Raw genomic sequence first — 13,082 nt, 5'->3', positions numbered from 1 at the left:
ATTTCCAAGACAACAACAACAACAAAAAAAAGCAATGTCATCATCCACCCTAAGTTTCCTCTTGGTGTTAATATTTAACAAGGGAAAAAAAAAGGCTCATCTTTCCAAAAGACTTGAATTATTCCCCAATAACCCTCTGGGAAAAAAGTCTCTCCATAGTTTTTACTCAAGTTTCTTATGAAATAGCTGTCTCAGGCTTTTCAAAGATGCTTTTCAATTATAAGCCATTTATTTTATATACCAAAGGGCTTATAACAATGTATTTTTAGCCAGCAGTTAGGAGCTTATATATTTTATATATCTCAATAAAGAAAAAATGAAGTAGGACAACAGTTTCTCCCTCAATCTTTTTCCAATGGTAGACTTATCAGAAATGGAAGAGATGCTCGAGTTCCTTCAACTGAAGGAACTCTCTCCATTTTGCCTTTATTCCCTTACATGAAAGCAAAGGAGGAGAAGGAAACACATGGATAAGGTACTGACAAAGAGGAGACTGGAACTCTGGGAGACAGTGTCATACAAAGGAAAGAGGACTGGTCCTGGAGCTCGAGAACCCGAGTTCAAATCCTACCTCTGACATCATACCTTTGAACAAGTCATTCCTGATCCTCAGTTTCCTCATTTGTAAAGTGAGAAAGTTGTACTAGATGACCTCTTTTTTTTAGACCTATAATCTTTTACGATCTATGATTCTCTGATTCCCACACCCCAAGGATATTCAGAGATGTCCACACTTACCTTTACACCTGCCTCGATGTACCACTCCCAAGGCTGCATCCCTGCACTTGGCTCTCTGGTAGTCACACATGGACTCATAAGTCCTGCCATCTGAAGCGCAGAGTGGCTTGGGCTGAGACCGAGAACAGTGAAGGTTGCACTGAGGGTCACGATCACTTATTAGAAACTAGGCAAGATGGAGAGAGGAAGGAGAAAAAAGAAATTAAAATAAATCCATCATGTACAAGATCAGTACCCAAGGTGGCAATGGACACAAGGTCATAGAAACAACTAGAAAAGGCCTCAGATGTTATAATAAATTGTTGTTATTGTTCGGTCATTTTTCTGTCACGTCGGACTCTTTGTGACCCCATTTGGGATTTTCTTGGCAAAGATACAGAAGTTGTTTGCCATTTCCTTCTCTAGCTCATTTTAAGGGATGAGAAAACTAAGGCAAACAGGGTTAAGTGACTTGCCCAGGGTCACAAAACTAGTAAGTGTCTGAGGCCAGATTTGAATTCAGGAAGATGAGTCTTCCTGATTCCAGGCCTGGCACTCTATCCACTGTGCCACCCAGCTGCCCTGATGTGGATGCTGAAAATGAGACGAGGTTACACATCTAAGAAGCAGGGCCAAGGCATGAACCCAAGAATTCTCTTTCCTCTTCTCTCCATTGTTCTTTCTGATACATCTTCCCTCTTCCTGCTTCCAGTGATGGAAAAAATTAGCATCATAAGATCATAGATTCAGAGCTAAAACGCATCTAAAACCAATCATTTTACAGTTGAGAAAACTGAGGTCCCGACAGAGGAAATAATTTGCCCATGGTAACAAACAGCCAAAACTAGAGAAAAGTAACCAGAGTTTTGTCCCAGGATTCAAGTAGCCAGAGGAAGCATGCTTTCTCTTCCATCAAAGTTAGGAACATCCCCACCTCTGGGCAGGGGCTGGATCGGGGCTTGGAGGGTTTCTCTCTTGACATGTTATAGAGATGCCCTGTGGTTCTCCATCAACCCATTCCAGACAGCCTGACCCTGCTTCCTTATGGGAACGCAGGGTCCCATTGCCAAAGCAACCTTCTTTCAGGACCCATTGCCCTACCCCCATTGACTGTCATTCGGGCTGCCACCTCCCTCCTCGAGGCAACGTTTTGCCTCAGCCTGGCTTCTCTGAGGCTGTTTCCTCATCTTTAACATGGGGATAACAATACCTGTGGTACCTCCCTCACAGGGTTATTGTAAGAATCAACTGAGATGGTATGTAAGACGGGTATGCAACCTTAAGGCATTACATTTTAAAATTATGACTGAAATAATATTATTAGCTATAATAGCAGCAATTGTTATTTTAGACAATATATGGACATCCTTTTGCTGACTCTGCTAGTGGAATTTGAGAGCTCCTCTGGAATGACTGGGACATTTGACTTCATTCAGTCTTGGGACCTCCTTCTGATAACGTGGGAAAGTGTCATAGACTCTGAGGGAGAAGATCAGGGGAAGGCGGGCAGTTGTAGCCCTAGTCAGTGTCTGTGACCATTGATTATCATATGCCGAGATTTGGGTGTTTTATTCCATCACAATCAATTCAATGTGAACCATGAGCGGGATGAAGTGCTTTGGGTATTTGCTGGAATATATCCACTGTGTCAAAACAAAAGTGCATCAGTTTTTTTTTTTAAGGCTTTAAAAATAGAATCCTGATCATAAAAAGTATAAATCCCATTGTATTCTCTGAGCCAATCAGGCTACATAGGAAACAACTGTGTTCAATTCTAAACACTGAATTTTAAAAAAAAGAAACTACAAAGAATAAACTAAAAATTTTAACAACCTAGAATGTAATCAAGATGGTGAGGAACTTAGACACCATGCCAAAAGAAGGATGATTGAAAGAACTGAAAACGTCCTCAGTCATCCCAAAAGGTGACTATCACTACGGACTAACTACGGACTAAAGAAAAGAAAAATATTCACAGCCTGTCGCTAAGCCTTACTTCAGATATCAATATATAGCCTGAAAGAACATTAGACTTGGAGTCAAGGGGGCAGCTAGGTGGTACAGTGGATAAAGCACCAGCCCTGGAGTCAGGACGACCCAAGTTCAAATCCTGCCTCAGACACTTACTAGCTATGTGACCCTGGACAAGTCACTTAACTCTGTCTCCGTTTCCTCATCTATAAAATGAACTGGAGAAGGAAATTGCAAACCACTCCAGGATCTCTGCCAAGAAAACCCGAAATGGAACATGGACATGACTGAAACAAGTGAACAACAACAAGACCAGTAGCCATGTAACCTTGGGCAAGTTACTTAATTCCTCTTGGCCTCAGTTTCCTCATTTGTGGAATTTGGATATCGGACTAGATGATCTCTACAGCACCCTTTCATCTCTTAATATTCTATCACTTCATAGTTAAAAAAAGCTGGCTTTCATATCAGATTCCTAGAACTTCCTCAATGAAGCTTACACTGGTAGCTTCCTACCCGGCAACACCTGGAATGGCATGTAGCATGTTGATGATAAAAATCAGATAAATTTTACACAAAGATCGCCCTTATTTAAGAAAACCATTGAAAGACATCAGAACTATAATCACTGCAATCACGGTTTTAGAGAACTGATGTTAGAGCATTATTTCAGTAGGGAGATTCCTCACCTAGATTTTTCTTAAGTCATTTCAGTTGTGTCCGACTCTTGGCAAAGGTACTGGAATGTTTTGCCATTTCCTTCTCCAGCTCATTTTACCAATGAGGAAACTGAGGCAAACTGAGGATTAAGTGACTTGCCCAGGGTCACATAGCTAGTAAGTGTCTGAGGCCCTATTTGAACTCAGGTCTTTCTGACTCTAGGCCCAGTGCTCTATCCATTGTACCACCTAGCTGTCCCTCTCCTAGACTCCAGGTAAGGAATTAAGCATGCACTCTAAGATAAGATCAATGTGTTGATCTGGTTTGATTATATATTTGTTGTTGTTGCTGCAAGGGAGGGTTTTACTTGGACGTGTGGATGGATAATTGAGAGTGACAGCAATGTTAAAAAAAAGCATCAATAAAACATTTTTTAAAAATATTAATTTTCCACAGGTCTAGACAAAAAAAGCTTCTTCTCCCTACTCCCTTCCACTTGGATGAATACTTTATACTGATGCTCATTGAACCACAAGGGCACCTCTGAGCCATAGGTCCAGGTCTGTAGGTGAAGATCACTAAAACTTTAGCCATAGAAACTAGTTAGCAGAACAAGTCATACAGCTTGCTATATACCTTCTGTTCCTTCATCATTTCGGATGATATGGTGGGTGAAGTGTTTGATTTGCAGTCAGGGAGAAATGCGTTCAAATCCAGCCTCAGACCCTTGGCAACTCACTTGACCCCTGACTGCCTCAGTTTCCTCATGTGTAAAATGGAGATAATAACATCAATTATCTCCCAGTTCCCTGATCAAATGAGATAATATTTGTGAAGTATTAAATAAATATTAGCTGCTATTATTATTGTTCAAAAGAGAGAATAAGACTTAGATGATGAACAGGGATAGAAATTAATCTATGCTTATGACTGTAGCTTCTAGGTGGCATAAAAGAATGTTGGACTTGGAGTCAGGAAAAACTGAGTTTTCATCCTTCCTCCTACATTTTCTAGTTGTATGACCCTGGACAAGTCCCTTAAACTCTGAGCTTCCTCATCTGTAAAACAGAGATAATAATACCTACTTCATAAGGTTGTTGTGAGGAACAAATAAGATAATACATGTAAAGGACTTTGCAAATTTTAAAGTACTATATAAAGGATAACTATTATTGTTGTGGTGGTTGTGGTTGTCATCATTATTATTAGCCTGGCATCTCATTGCATGTGGCAGCACTTACCTAACAACACCTAGCTAAGTGTTCTGAGCAAGCCTGGCTTTTCAAGCAGTGGTGGTTTTCACTCATGAAGCAAATGCCTGCCTTACATAACATGTTTCTGAAACTACCACCACCTGTATTTTCTATGCCTTCCACTTCAAGTAGGGTCCTTCCTTTTTCTCTGAGGCACAACCAGGAGTGAGCTGGTAAATATTTAATAACCATCTCTACAGTGGGAAAAATGCACCCATGATATACTTTTTAAAGTTTAATTGGCATTATTAATATTTTTGTCATCATTTTCTTAAATCTGAGAAGTTGAAGAAACAATAAATCAACTCCTGATTTTTAGCATTGACTGATTTCCAAAGTATAAATGCTAACAATAAAAAGTTAACAATCAGCTAGCTGGTTGGAACTGGCTCTAACACACCTCTGAACTCACTTTGGGTACAGGTGGTCTGCTGTTTCTGGTGTTAAGTCCCAACCCAGCAGCCAAGATACCGCTATAATCAAGTTTTAACCAGGTTTTCTGTACGAATCTCCTCTCTTCTCACTATCCCCTCTGACAGCATAGCCACCCTCTAAAACTAATAATTTCCATCATTCATGGAGGTGGGGGAAGGGAGGAAGCAACAACATCCCTTCTGAATTGCTGGGTCAGACTTGGACATTTAGAGGTTCAGCACAGGATAAAATCTAATGGGAGGCTGATTATCTCTAGGGCACAGTACTGTTGAGTTTTCCAAAAAACTAAGGCTAAAATTGGGAATCCTCCTTCCTGCTTATTTCCTCCACAGTTCCACTCCTGATGTCTCCCTGAAACCTGGATCTCAGCAGTCCTTCCTGGTTGCCAGCAGCCTACAAGAGCCAGGCAGTATGGTGTTACCTGGCAAATGGGCAGGGATTTATGGTCTTCTCTCCTCCTATGCTGGAGCCAACCAATGGTTGGAGAGTTGTCAGGGAAATGTGAGTCACTGCTATAATCACCTAAGTATATAAGTCTGACTCTTTCCCCCTTTTTTAAAGGTTAGAGCTTAAAAAAACACCCACAAAACTCTTGCTCAAGTCAGGCTATTGATTTTAATTTTATTTTATTGATGCCTTTTGTATTTAAAGAGTGTTCATTTCTGAATATACTTCTTCTACCTTTCTACCAGAAGACTACCCTTTAAGAAAGATTTTTTAGTTCACTAAAATCAAATGGTACATCAACTGTGTCTGACAGCATAAACAGTATTCCACATCTGTGGCCCCATCACGTGAATGAAATTAGAGGTATACTTTCGATTCTTTTCCCAAACCAAGCTTTGGCAATACACAAGTTTCATCCTGTTGTTCTTTCCAATTACATTGTTGTATAGATTAGCATATTGTGTCCATGTGCATATTGGTGTTACTGGTTCTGCTAACTTCAAGATATCACTTCATATAACTTTTCTTATGTTTCTCTGAATTCCTTTTATTTTTTTTTCTTTGGTAGAGCAAAATTCCATTACACTCTTGTGCCATAGTTTGTTAACCATTCCCCAATAAATACACATCTACTTTGTTTCCAATTTTTTTCCACCAAAAAAAAAGTGCTACAAACAATAATTTGGGGGAGGCAGCTAGGTGGTACAGTGAATACAGTGCCAGATCTGAAGTCAGGAAGACTCGTCTTCCCGAGTTCTAATCTGGCTTCAAATACTTACTAGCTATGTCACCCTGGGCAACCCTATTTGCCTCCATTCCTTATGAGCTGGAGAAGGAAATGGCAAACCACTCCAGGATCTTTGCCAAGAAAACCCAAAATTGGGTCGTGAAGAATTGGACACTATTGAAATGACCAAACAACAACAACAAAGAATATTTTAGTATCTGTGAGACATTTATATCTTTGATATTCTTGGGATGTATGCTTAGCAGTGGTATTTCTGGATATCACTTTTAAGGGTATCTCTGGGTAGCCCATTTAAGTGAAATGTAAATCCCTGGTTTGGTTTGTTTTTTTTTTTGGTTCAACATAATTCTAAATTGCTTTCCAGAATGAGTAGACCAATTTGCAATTCCACCAGCATTAGTGTGTCTTCTTCACGCACCCACTCCAACATCAATTGTTTACAACCTTCTTTCATCTTTGACAATTTGCTGGATAAAATTTCAGAGTTGCTTTAATTTACTATTTAATTAATTTACTATTAATTTAATATTACTGATTTGGAATAATTTTTCATAGTTTATTGATAGTTTGCAATACTTCTTTTGAGAACTGTTTGTAAATAACATTTGGAAAATGGCTCTTGCTTTTATATATTTGTGTTAACTTTCTATATATCTTGGAAATAAGATACTTATCAAAAATATTTGATTCAACAATTTTCCCCCAATCAACAGATTTCCTTCTTATCCAATTTCTTTGATTTTATTTGTGCAAAAGCTTTTCAATTTCCTCTAATCCAAATTCTATATTTTCTTTTTTTTTTTTTTTGGTGACCTCCTGCATCCCTTATTTTGTCTTTCCCTAACTACAGTTGGAAAGATATTTTCATCTATTTGCCTCCATTTTTAAAAATGATGTGACCTTTCAGGTTTAAGCACATTTGGAATTTATTGATGAATATATATGAGATTTTGGTCTAGAACCTTTAAAAAAAAAAACTCCTTACAATTTTTCCCAGCAGTCTAATAGAGAATCTTCCTCCAGACAGTTTATAGTCTTAGGTTTATCAAATTATTATTATTCATTTATATTTATCCAAATGAACTTTGTTATTATTTTGTCTGCTCTATAAAATAATAGCTAACCCTTGCTAGCCTGATTGGTATAGGATTAAACTGTAAGCTTATTTCAACAGTATCAATACTTTAATATATTTATCATATTGGCTCAACCTAACCATGAGAAATGAACGCCTTTCCAATTACTTAACTAATTAATACTTTAAAGAATGTTATATACTTGTATTTATGTGAGAACTGAGTGTCTTGTTAGATTGATTCCCAGTTAGCTTATGAATTCTGTAATTATTGTGAAATGGTATTTCCCTTTCCATAATATCCTCCTGCTTTTTTATATTGCTACAGAGAAATGCTGATGATTTCTGTGGATTACTTTTGCATACTGTTACTCTGATGAAGCTATTAATTATCTCATTTAGAAAACCTCAGAGCATCAGTAAAAGAAACTAAGTAAACCATAATGTCATCTGCAAATAGGGATGTTTTTCCTCTTTTATGCTTTTTGTTTACTTTGACTTATTGCTGTCACTGACCTTTCTAGAACTATGGCATATAATATAGAGGAGAGGGAGAATGCTTACTTAACTCTTACATTTATTGGGAAAGCTTCTAGGGCTTCCCCATTACAAATAAGGCTAACTTTTGCTTTTTATCATTTAAAAATGACTCCTAAAATGACTTCTTTTGTGTGTTATTTTTTGGGGAGGGATCATAAGTTATACTGTTTATACTTTGTTAACAAAGACTTCTTCATCATATAGTTTTGGTAATTTTTGTTTTTAATATGATTTACTATATTGATTATTTTCTTAATGTTGAATCATCCTTGCATCCCTGGTACAAATTCTATTAGATCGATGGGAATAGTTTTTTTTCCCAATATAGTGCTTTAGTATTTCCTGCCAGAGCTTAATTTTTTTGCATCAATATTTATTAGGTATATTGGATATAGTTTTATTTCTTTTTTTTTTTTTTTGGCTAGGCAATGGGGTTAAATGACTTGCCCAGGGTCACATAGCTAGTAAGTGTTGAGTGTCTGAGGCCGTATTTGAACTCAGGTCCTCCTGACTCTAAAGCCTGTGCTCTATTCACTGCACCATCTAGCTGTCCCAGGATACAGTTCTATTTCTTAGCATTATCTTTCCTAGGATTAGGTAGTAGTACCTTATTAGTCTCAACTGCAAATTTGAGAGTTTTTTTCTTTTTGTAATTTCTTTATATTTTGTTCAATTTCATTTTGTAAGTCTGAATGGAGACCGTTTCCATTTTCTCTTAGATAGCTTAAATTTATATACATAATAATCAATTTTCTTTAAATTCTTGGCTTTGCTAGTACATAATTGTGCAGGAGGTCATATTAATTCTTTTCATTTTTTTCCTCTTTCTTGATTTTACCTTTTGGGATGACAGAAATTCTAGACTCATGAACAACATAAAGACAATAAAGGAATAAATACAAATATAATCCATGAACTGGACATTTGATTTACCTCTCTCTTTCACTTTTGATGAAGGTAGCTAAAACTATATCATTTATTTTAGACTTTAAAAAAACTTTTTAATGTTATCATTTCTATATTCATTTCTCCTCTAATATTCAAGATTCCTTCTAATATACAAGATTCTCTCTTCTACGCTTATATTTGATTTGTTTGTTGACTGAGTTTTTTCTAATTGTATACATAGTTAATCAATCATTCTCCCCTTCCCTTTCTATTTTCCTAATGAATGTTTTCACAGGAGAAGCTACATGGTGTAAAGGATAGAAAACTGACCTTGGAGTGAGGAATCTTTATGCTAAAGTTCTTCCTCTGATAAATACAAGCCAGAACCTAACAAGTTATTTCACTTCACAGTAACTCCAAGCATTCTTTAAGACTACAAGCTGTAGAACAGTTGGAAATCTATATTGGTAGAGGGAATTCCCTCACTACAAGGCTGAAATTATCGATCTAATTTTAAAAAGCTTTCAGAGACATAGTTTTTCCTTTGAAGTCTACTTTAGCTTCATCCCCAAGTTCTGGGATGTTGTCTCAGCATTATCACTCTCTTTCACATGGTTACTGTTTTTATAATTTCCTTTGGAATGCTCATTAGGGAGCTATTATTAAGATTTTTGCTTGTGTTTTCTATAGTCATCATCATCTAATCTATTGAGACTAATCTATTCTCCCAAAGTGGAATGAGAATAAACAAATAAACCATTAGCAATTTAAAGACAGAGGAAAATGAAATTTACAGGGGGGTATAACAGGAAACTTGTAACAAATGAAAAAAGGAAATTATTAGAAACTTTTGCCCAACTATATGCCAACAAAACTATTTAAATGAAACAGATGAATATATTTAAAATACAAAATATCAAGGCTAACAGAATAGAGAATTTAAATTAGCTAGTCTCAGAAAAAGAAATTGAAGAAGCCATAATGAAGAAGGGGGAAAACCGCAACTTCAGAGAGATGGATTTACAAATGAATTCTATCAAACATTCAAATAACAATTATTTCCAATACTACTTAAACATTTTGGGGGGAAAATAGGAAAATAAGGAACCCTATGAAATTCCTTCTATGATACAAATATGGTCTTGATACCTAAACCAGAGAGAAATAAAACAGAGAACAAAAACTGTAGATCAATACACTTAATGAGTATCAATGCAAAGATTTTAAATAAAATATTACCAAAGTGATTATAGCAACATTAAAATGTAAAACATTTGGCAGTTCTCCTACACATAGGAACTGTACAAATATAACTACAAAATACTCTTTACCAAAATAAAAGCGGTCTTAAATGATTATAGAGAGCGATTACTTGTGATTGGGACATATCAATATAATAAAAATTAATTATTTAGTGCCATACCAATTCACTAAAAGATTCCTTTATAGCATTAGAAATATATGAAATCTGTTAACAACAATAACAAAAAAGATCAACAATATTAAGGGAAATAATGAAAAATTGGAAATGAAAGGGGTCTAGCATCACCAGATTTATACTACAAAAACCAGTAATCATCAAAACTTCTTGGTACGACTTAAAAAACAGAAAAGTTAATCAATGGAATAATTCAGTACACAATATTCAGAAGCAAGTGAACATAGTAATATACTGTTGTATGAATCCAAAGGCCTCAGCTACTAAGGTAAGGATTTACTATTCAACAAGAGCTGCTGAAAAAAACTGGAAAGCAGTGTGGCAGAAATTAGATTTAGACCAACACTCATACCTTAACCAAGACAAGATCCAAATGGATGAATAACTTAGACCTTAGACGTTAAAGGCTACATCAAAGACAAATATGAGGATTCAGGAAGGAAATGACATTCACAACTATGAATAGGGAAAGAATTTATGACCAAACTAGTGATAGAGAGGGTCACAAAAGATAAAAGGGAAAGTCTGATTCCATAAAACTAACAAAAAAATTCTGCACAAATAAAACCAATGCCGTTATAATTAGAAATGAAACAGATAACTCAGGGGGAATAGCTCATTTCTCTGATAGAAGTCGGACATCCAAGACAGATAAGGAACTGATTTAATGATATAAGAACAAGAGTCATGTCCCAACAAATAAATGGTCACAGATATGAACAGGCAATTGCCCAAGTAAGAGAAACACTATCAACAATCATATCAAAGAATGCTCCCAATCACCAAAATTAGAAAATCACGCGTTAAAACAACTCTGATGTTTGACCTCACACCTGTCATATTGGCAAAGATAATAAGAAAGGAAAATGACCATTTTTAAAAGTGCTCTAAGAAAACAGACTGATGCACCATTTTGATCGAGCCAGGAACTGGTCTAGCAGGTTCTCCATCCCTGCCAGTCTAGGATGGAATTTGTAACGATGCCCCCAAATAGTCTATCCCCTTGGACAGCATGATACCACTACTAAGCTTATAATCCAGAGAGATAAGCCAGCAAAGGGATTTATTTATAAGAATGTTTATAGCATCTATTATTACTGTTATTATTATTATTATTACAAAGAACTGGAAATCAGGGGGATGCTCATCAATTAGGAATGGCCGAACAAGTTTTGTTATATGAATATAATAAAATTATTATTGCATTGTAAGATATGACAAATAGGAGGATTTCAGAGAAAATACTAGAAAGACATATATGAACTAGCACAGATTATGGGACACACTGAACAATTTATACAATAACACTGCAAAGAAAAGCCTCTCTGAAAGACAAGAACTCTGATCAATGTAATGATCAAATACAATTCCAGATCAGTGATGAAGCCTGCTCCCATCTTCCGACAGAATTTATGGACTTACCATATAGAGTAAGATATACATTTTTGGACATGGCCTATGTGGGAAACTATTTTGACTGTGCCGTTTTGTTAAAAGTGTTTTATTTTCTTTTTTTAAAACTTTTTTTGCATGGGGGTGACAGAGTGCCAAGTTGTGAGGGAGAAATCTAATGATAGGGTAGCCAAAAATTTTTTTTAAAGAAGAAAATGTAAAGAAAGAGAAGGTCACTAGATCATTTAAAAGAAAATGCATAGATGATAACAGAAGAAAGGCCAGAAATAAACAGAGAACAAGGAAAGCTTTAAAACTAAAGTGTTGAATTTATTATATACCTAAAAGAGAAAAACAAGCTGTGTGTAAGAGAGATTTGCAATTTTATATATAATTCTCTTTTTCTGTTATTCTTTGCATATATAAATGATCATTTTAATTGTTATTTGGTCCAGAATTAAAAAAAAAAAAGAAGATTTAATGATTGGCTCTTGATCACACAGGGTTTGGGGAGTTACCCCAAGCTCAGCTTCCAGCTGTTGAAAGGGAGAAAGACAAGACTCACAAATGAAAGTTTCTATTACTAAGACTCTTACTGTCTTGGTATTTGACCTAGAGAAGATTTTTATTTTTCCTCACAGATATGTTAAATGTCTTTATTACTATTATCTAATCCAAGCCATATTTGAACATGGATATATTCTGTGATATTTCCAACATGTGCTCACCTACTCTCTGTTTGAAGACCTCCAGTAATGAGGAACACACTCCCTCCTTAGGTAGCCTGCTGGATATTTTTTTAATGGCTCTAATTGTTACGGAGTTGTTTTTTGTTTTTTGGTTTTTTTTTACATCAAACCCAACTTCATTTTCTTTCAATGGCTATGTATTGCTCTTACCTATGCCCTCTCTAATGTGAAAGAGAACAGATCTAATCGATAGGTCACATGGCAGCCCTTCTTGATACTCGACAATACCTATTATGTCCCTCTATTTCTTTTCTTCTCCAGATTAATGTAGAACATTCATGGAGTAACCACCCTTACCTCTCACACAAGGGTCTGTGGACCCCTACTCACTCTCTGGGTTGGCCCATCAGTCCAACATGTTCTAACACTGATAACTTTGTGCAACCTTGCCTCACTTACATTTAATTCATGCATGAGTCAAGACATCACCCATGATGTCACAGGTTTTCTTCAAAAACAAAGGGCAAACAACACACAACATATGGTTATTAACCAAATTTTCATCTTTTGTCTACAGTCAGATAAATTACACGTCTTATAATCATAAGCAATTATAGTAAATATAAAATTGACAATATAACATAATATACTTTGTTGTTGTTGTTGAGTTGTTTTCAGGTGTGTCTGACTCTTTGTGACCCCATTTAGGGTTTTCTGATCCTGGAGGGGTTTGCCATTTCCTTATCCAGCCCATTTTACAGATGAGGAAACTGAGGCAAACAGGGTTAAGTGACTTGCCCAGGATCACATAGCTAGTAAGTGTCTGAGG

At 36.1% G+C, this 13,082-nt stretch overlaps 1 protein-coding gene across 3 annotated transcripts in view; it reads right to left on the bottom strand.

Annotated features, from left to right (window-relative positions):
- LOC114030005 (SPARC-related modular calcium-binding protein 1) overlaps positions 1-13,082 on the bottom strand; it is a 195,067-nt gene that overhangs the window by 107,151 nt on the left and 74,834 nt on the right. For all 3 annotated transcript variants that reach the window (XM_027844663.1, XM_027844665.1, XM_027844666.1), the window contains exon 2: positions 739-904. In XM_027844663.1, the coding sequence (XP_027700464.1) occupies positions 739-904 (166 nt within the window). The remainder of the gene's footprint in view (positions 1-738; positions 905-13,082) is intronic.

Source organism: Vombatus ursinus, unplaced genomic scaffold, assembly GCF_900497805.2.
Source record: "Vombatus ursinus unplaced genomic scaffold, bare-nosed wombat genome assembly UNPS02014945.1, whole genome shotgun sequence".
In the NCBI taxonomy this organism is placed as follows: Eukaryota; Metazoa; Chordata; class Mammalia; order Diprotodontia; family Vombatidae; genus Vombatus; species Vombatus ursinus.
Note: the sequence above shows the minus strand (reverse complement) of the source record. Positions and strands in the feature narration are given on the sequence as shown.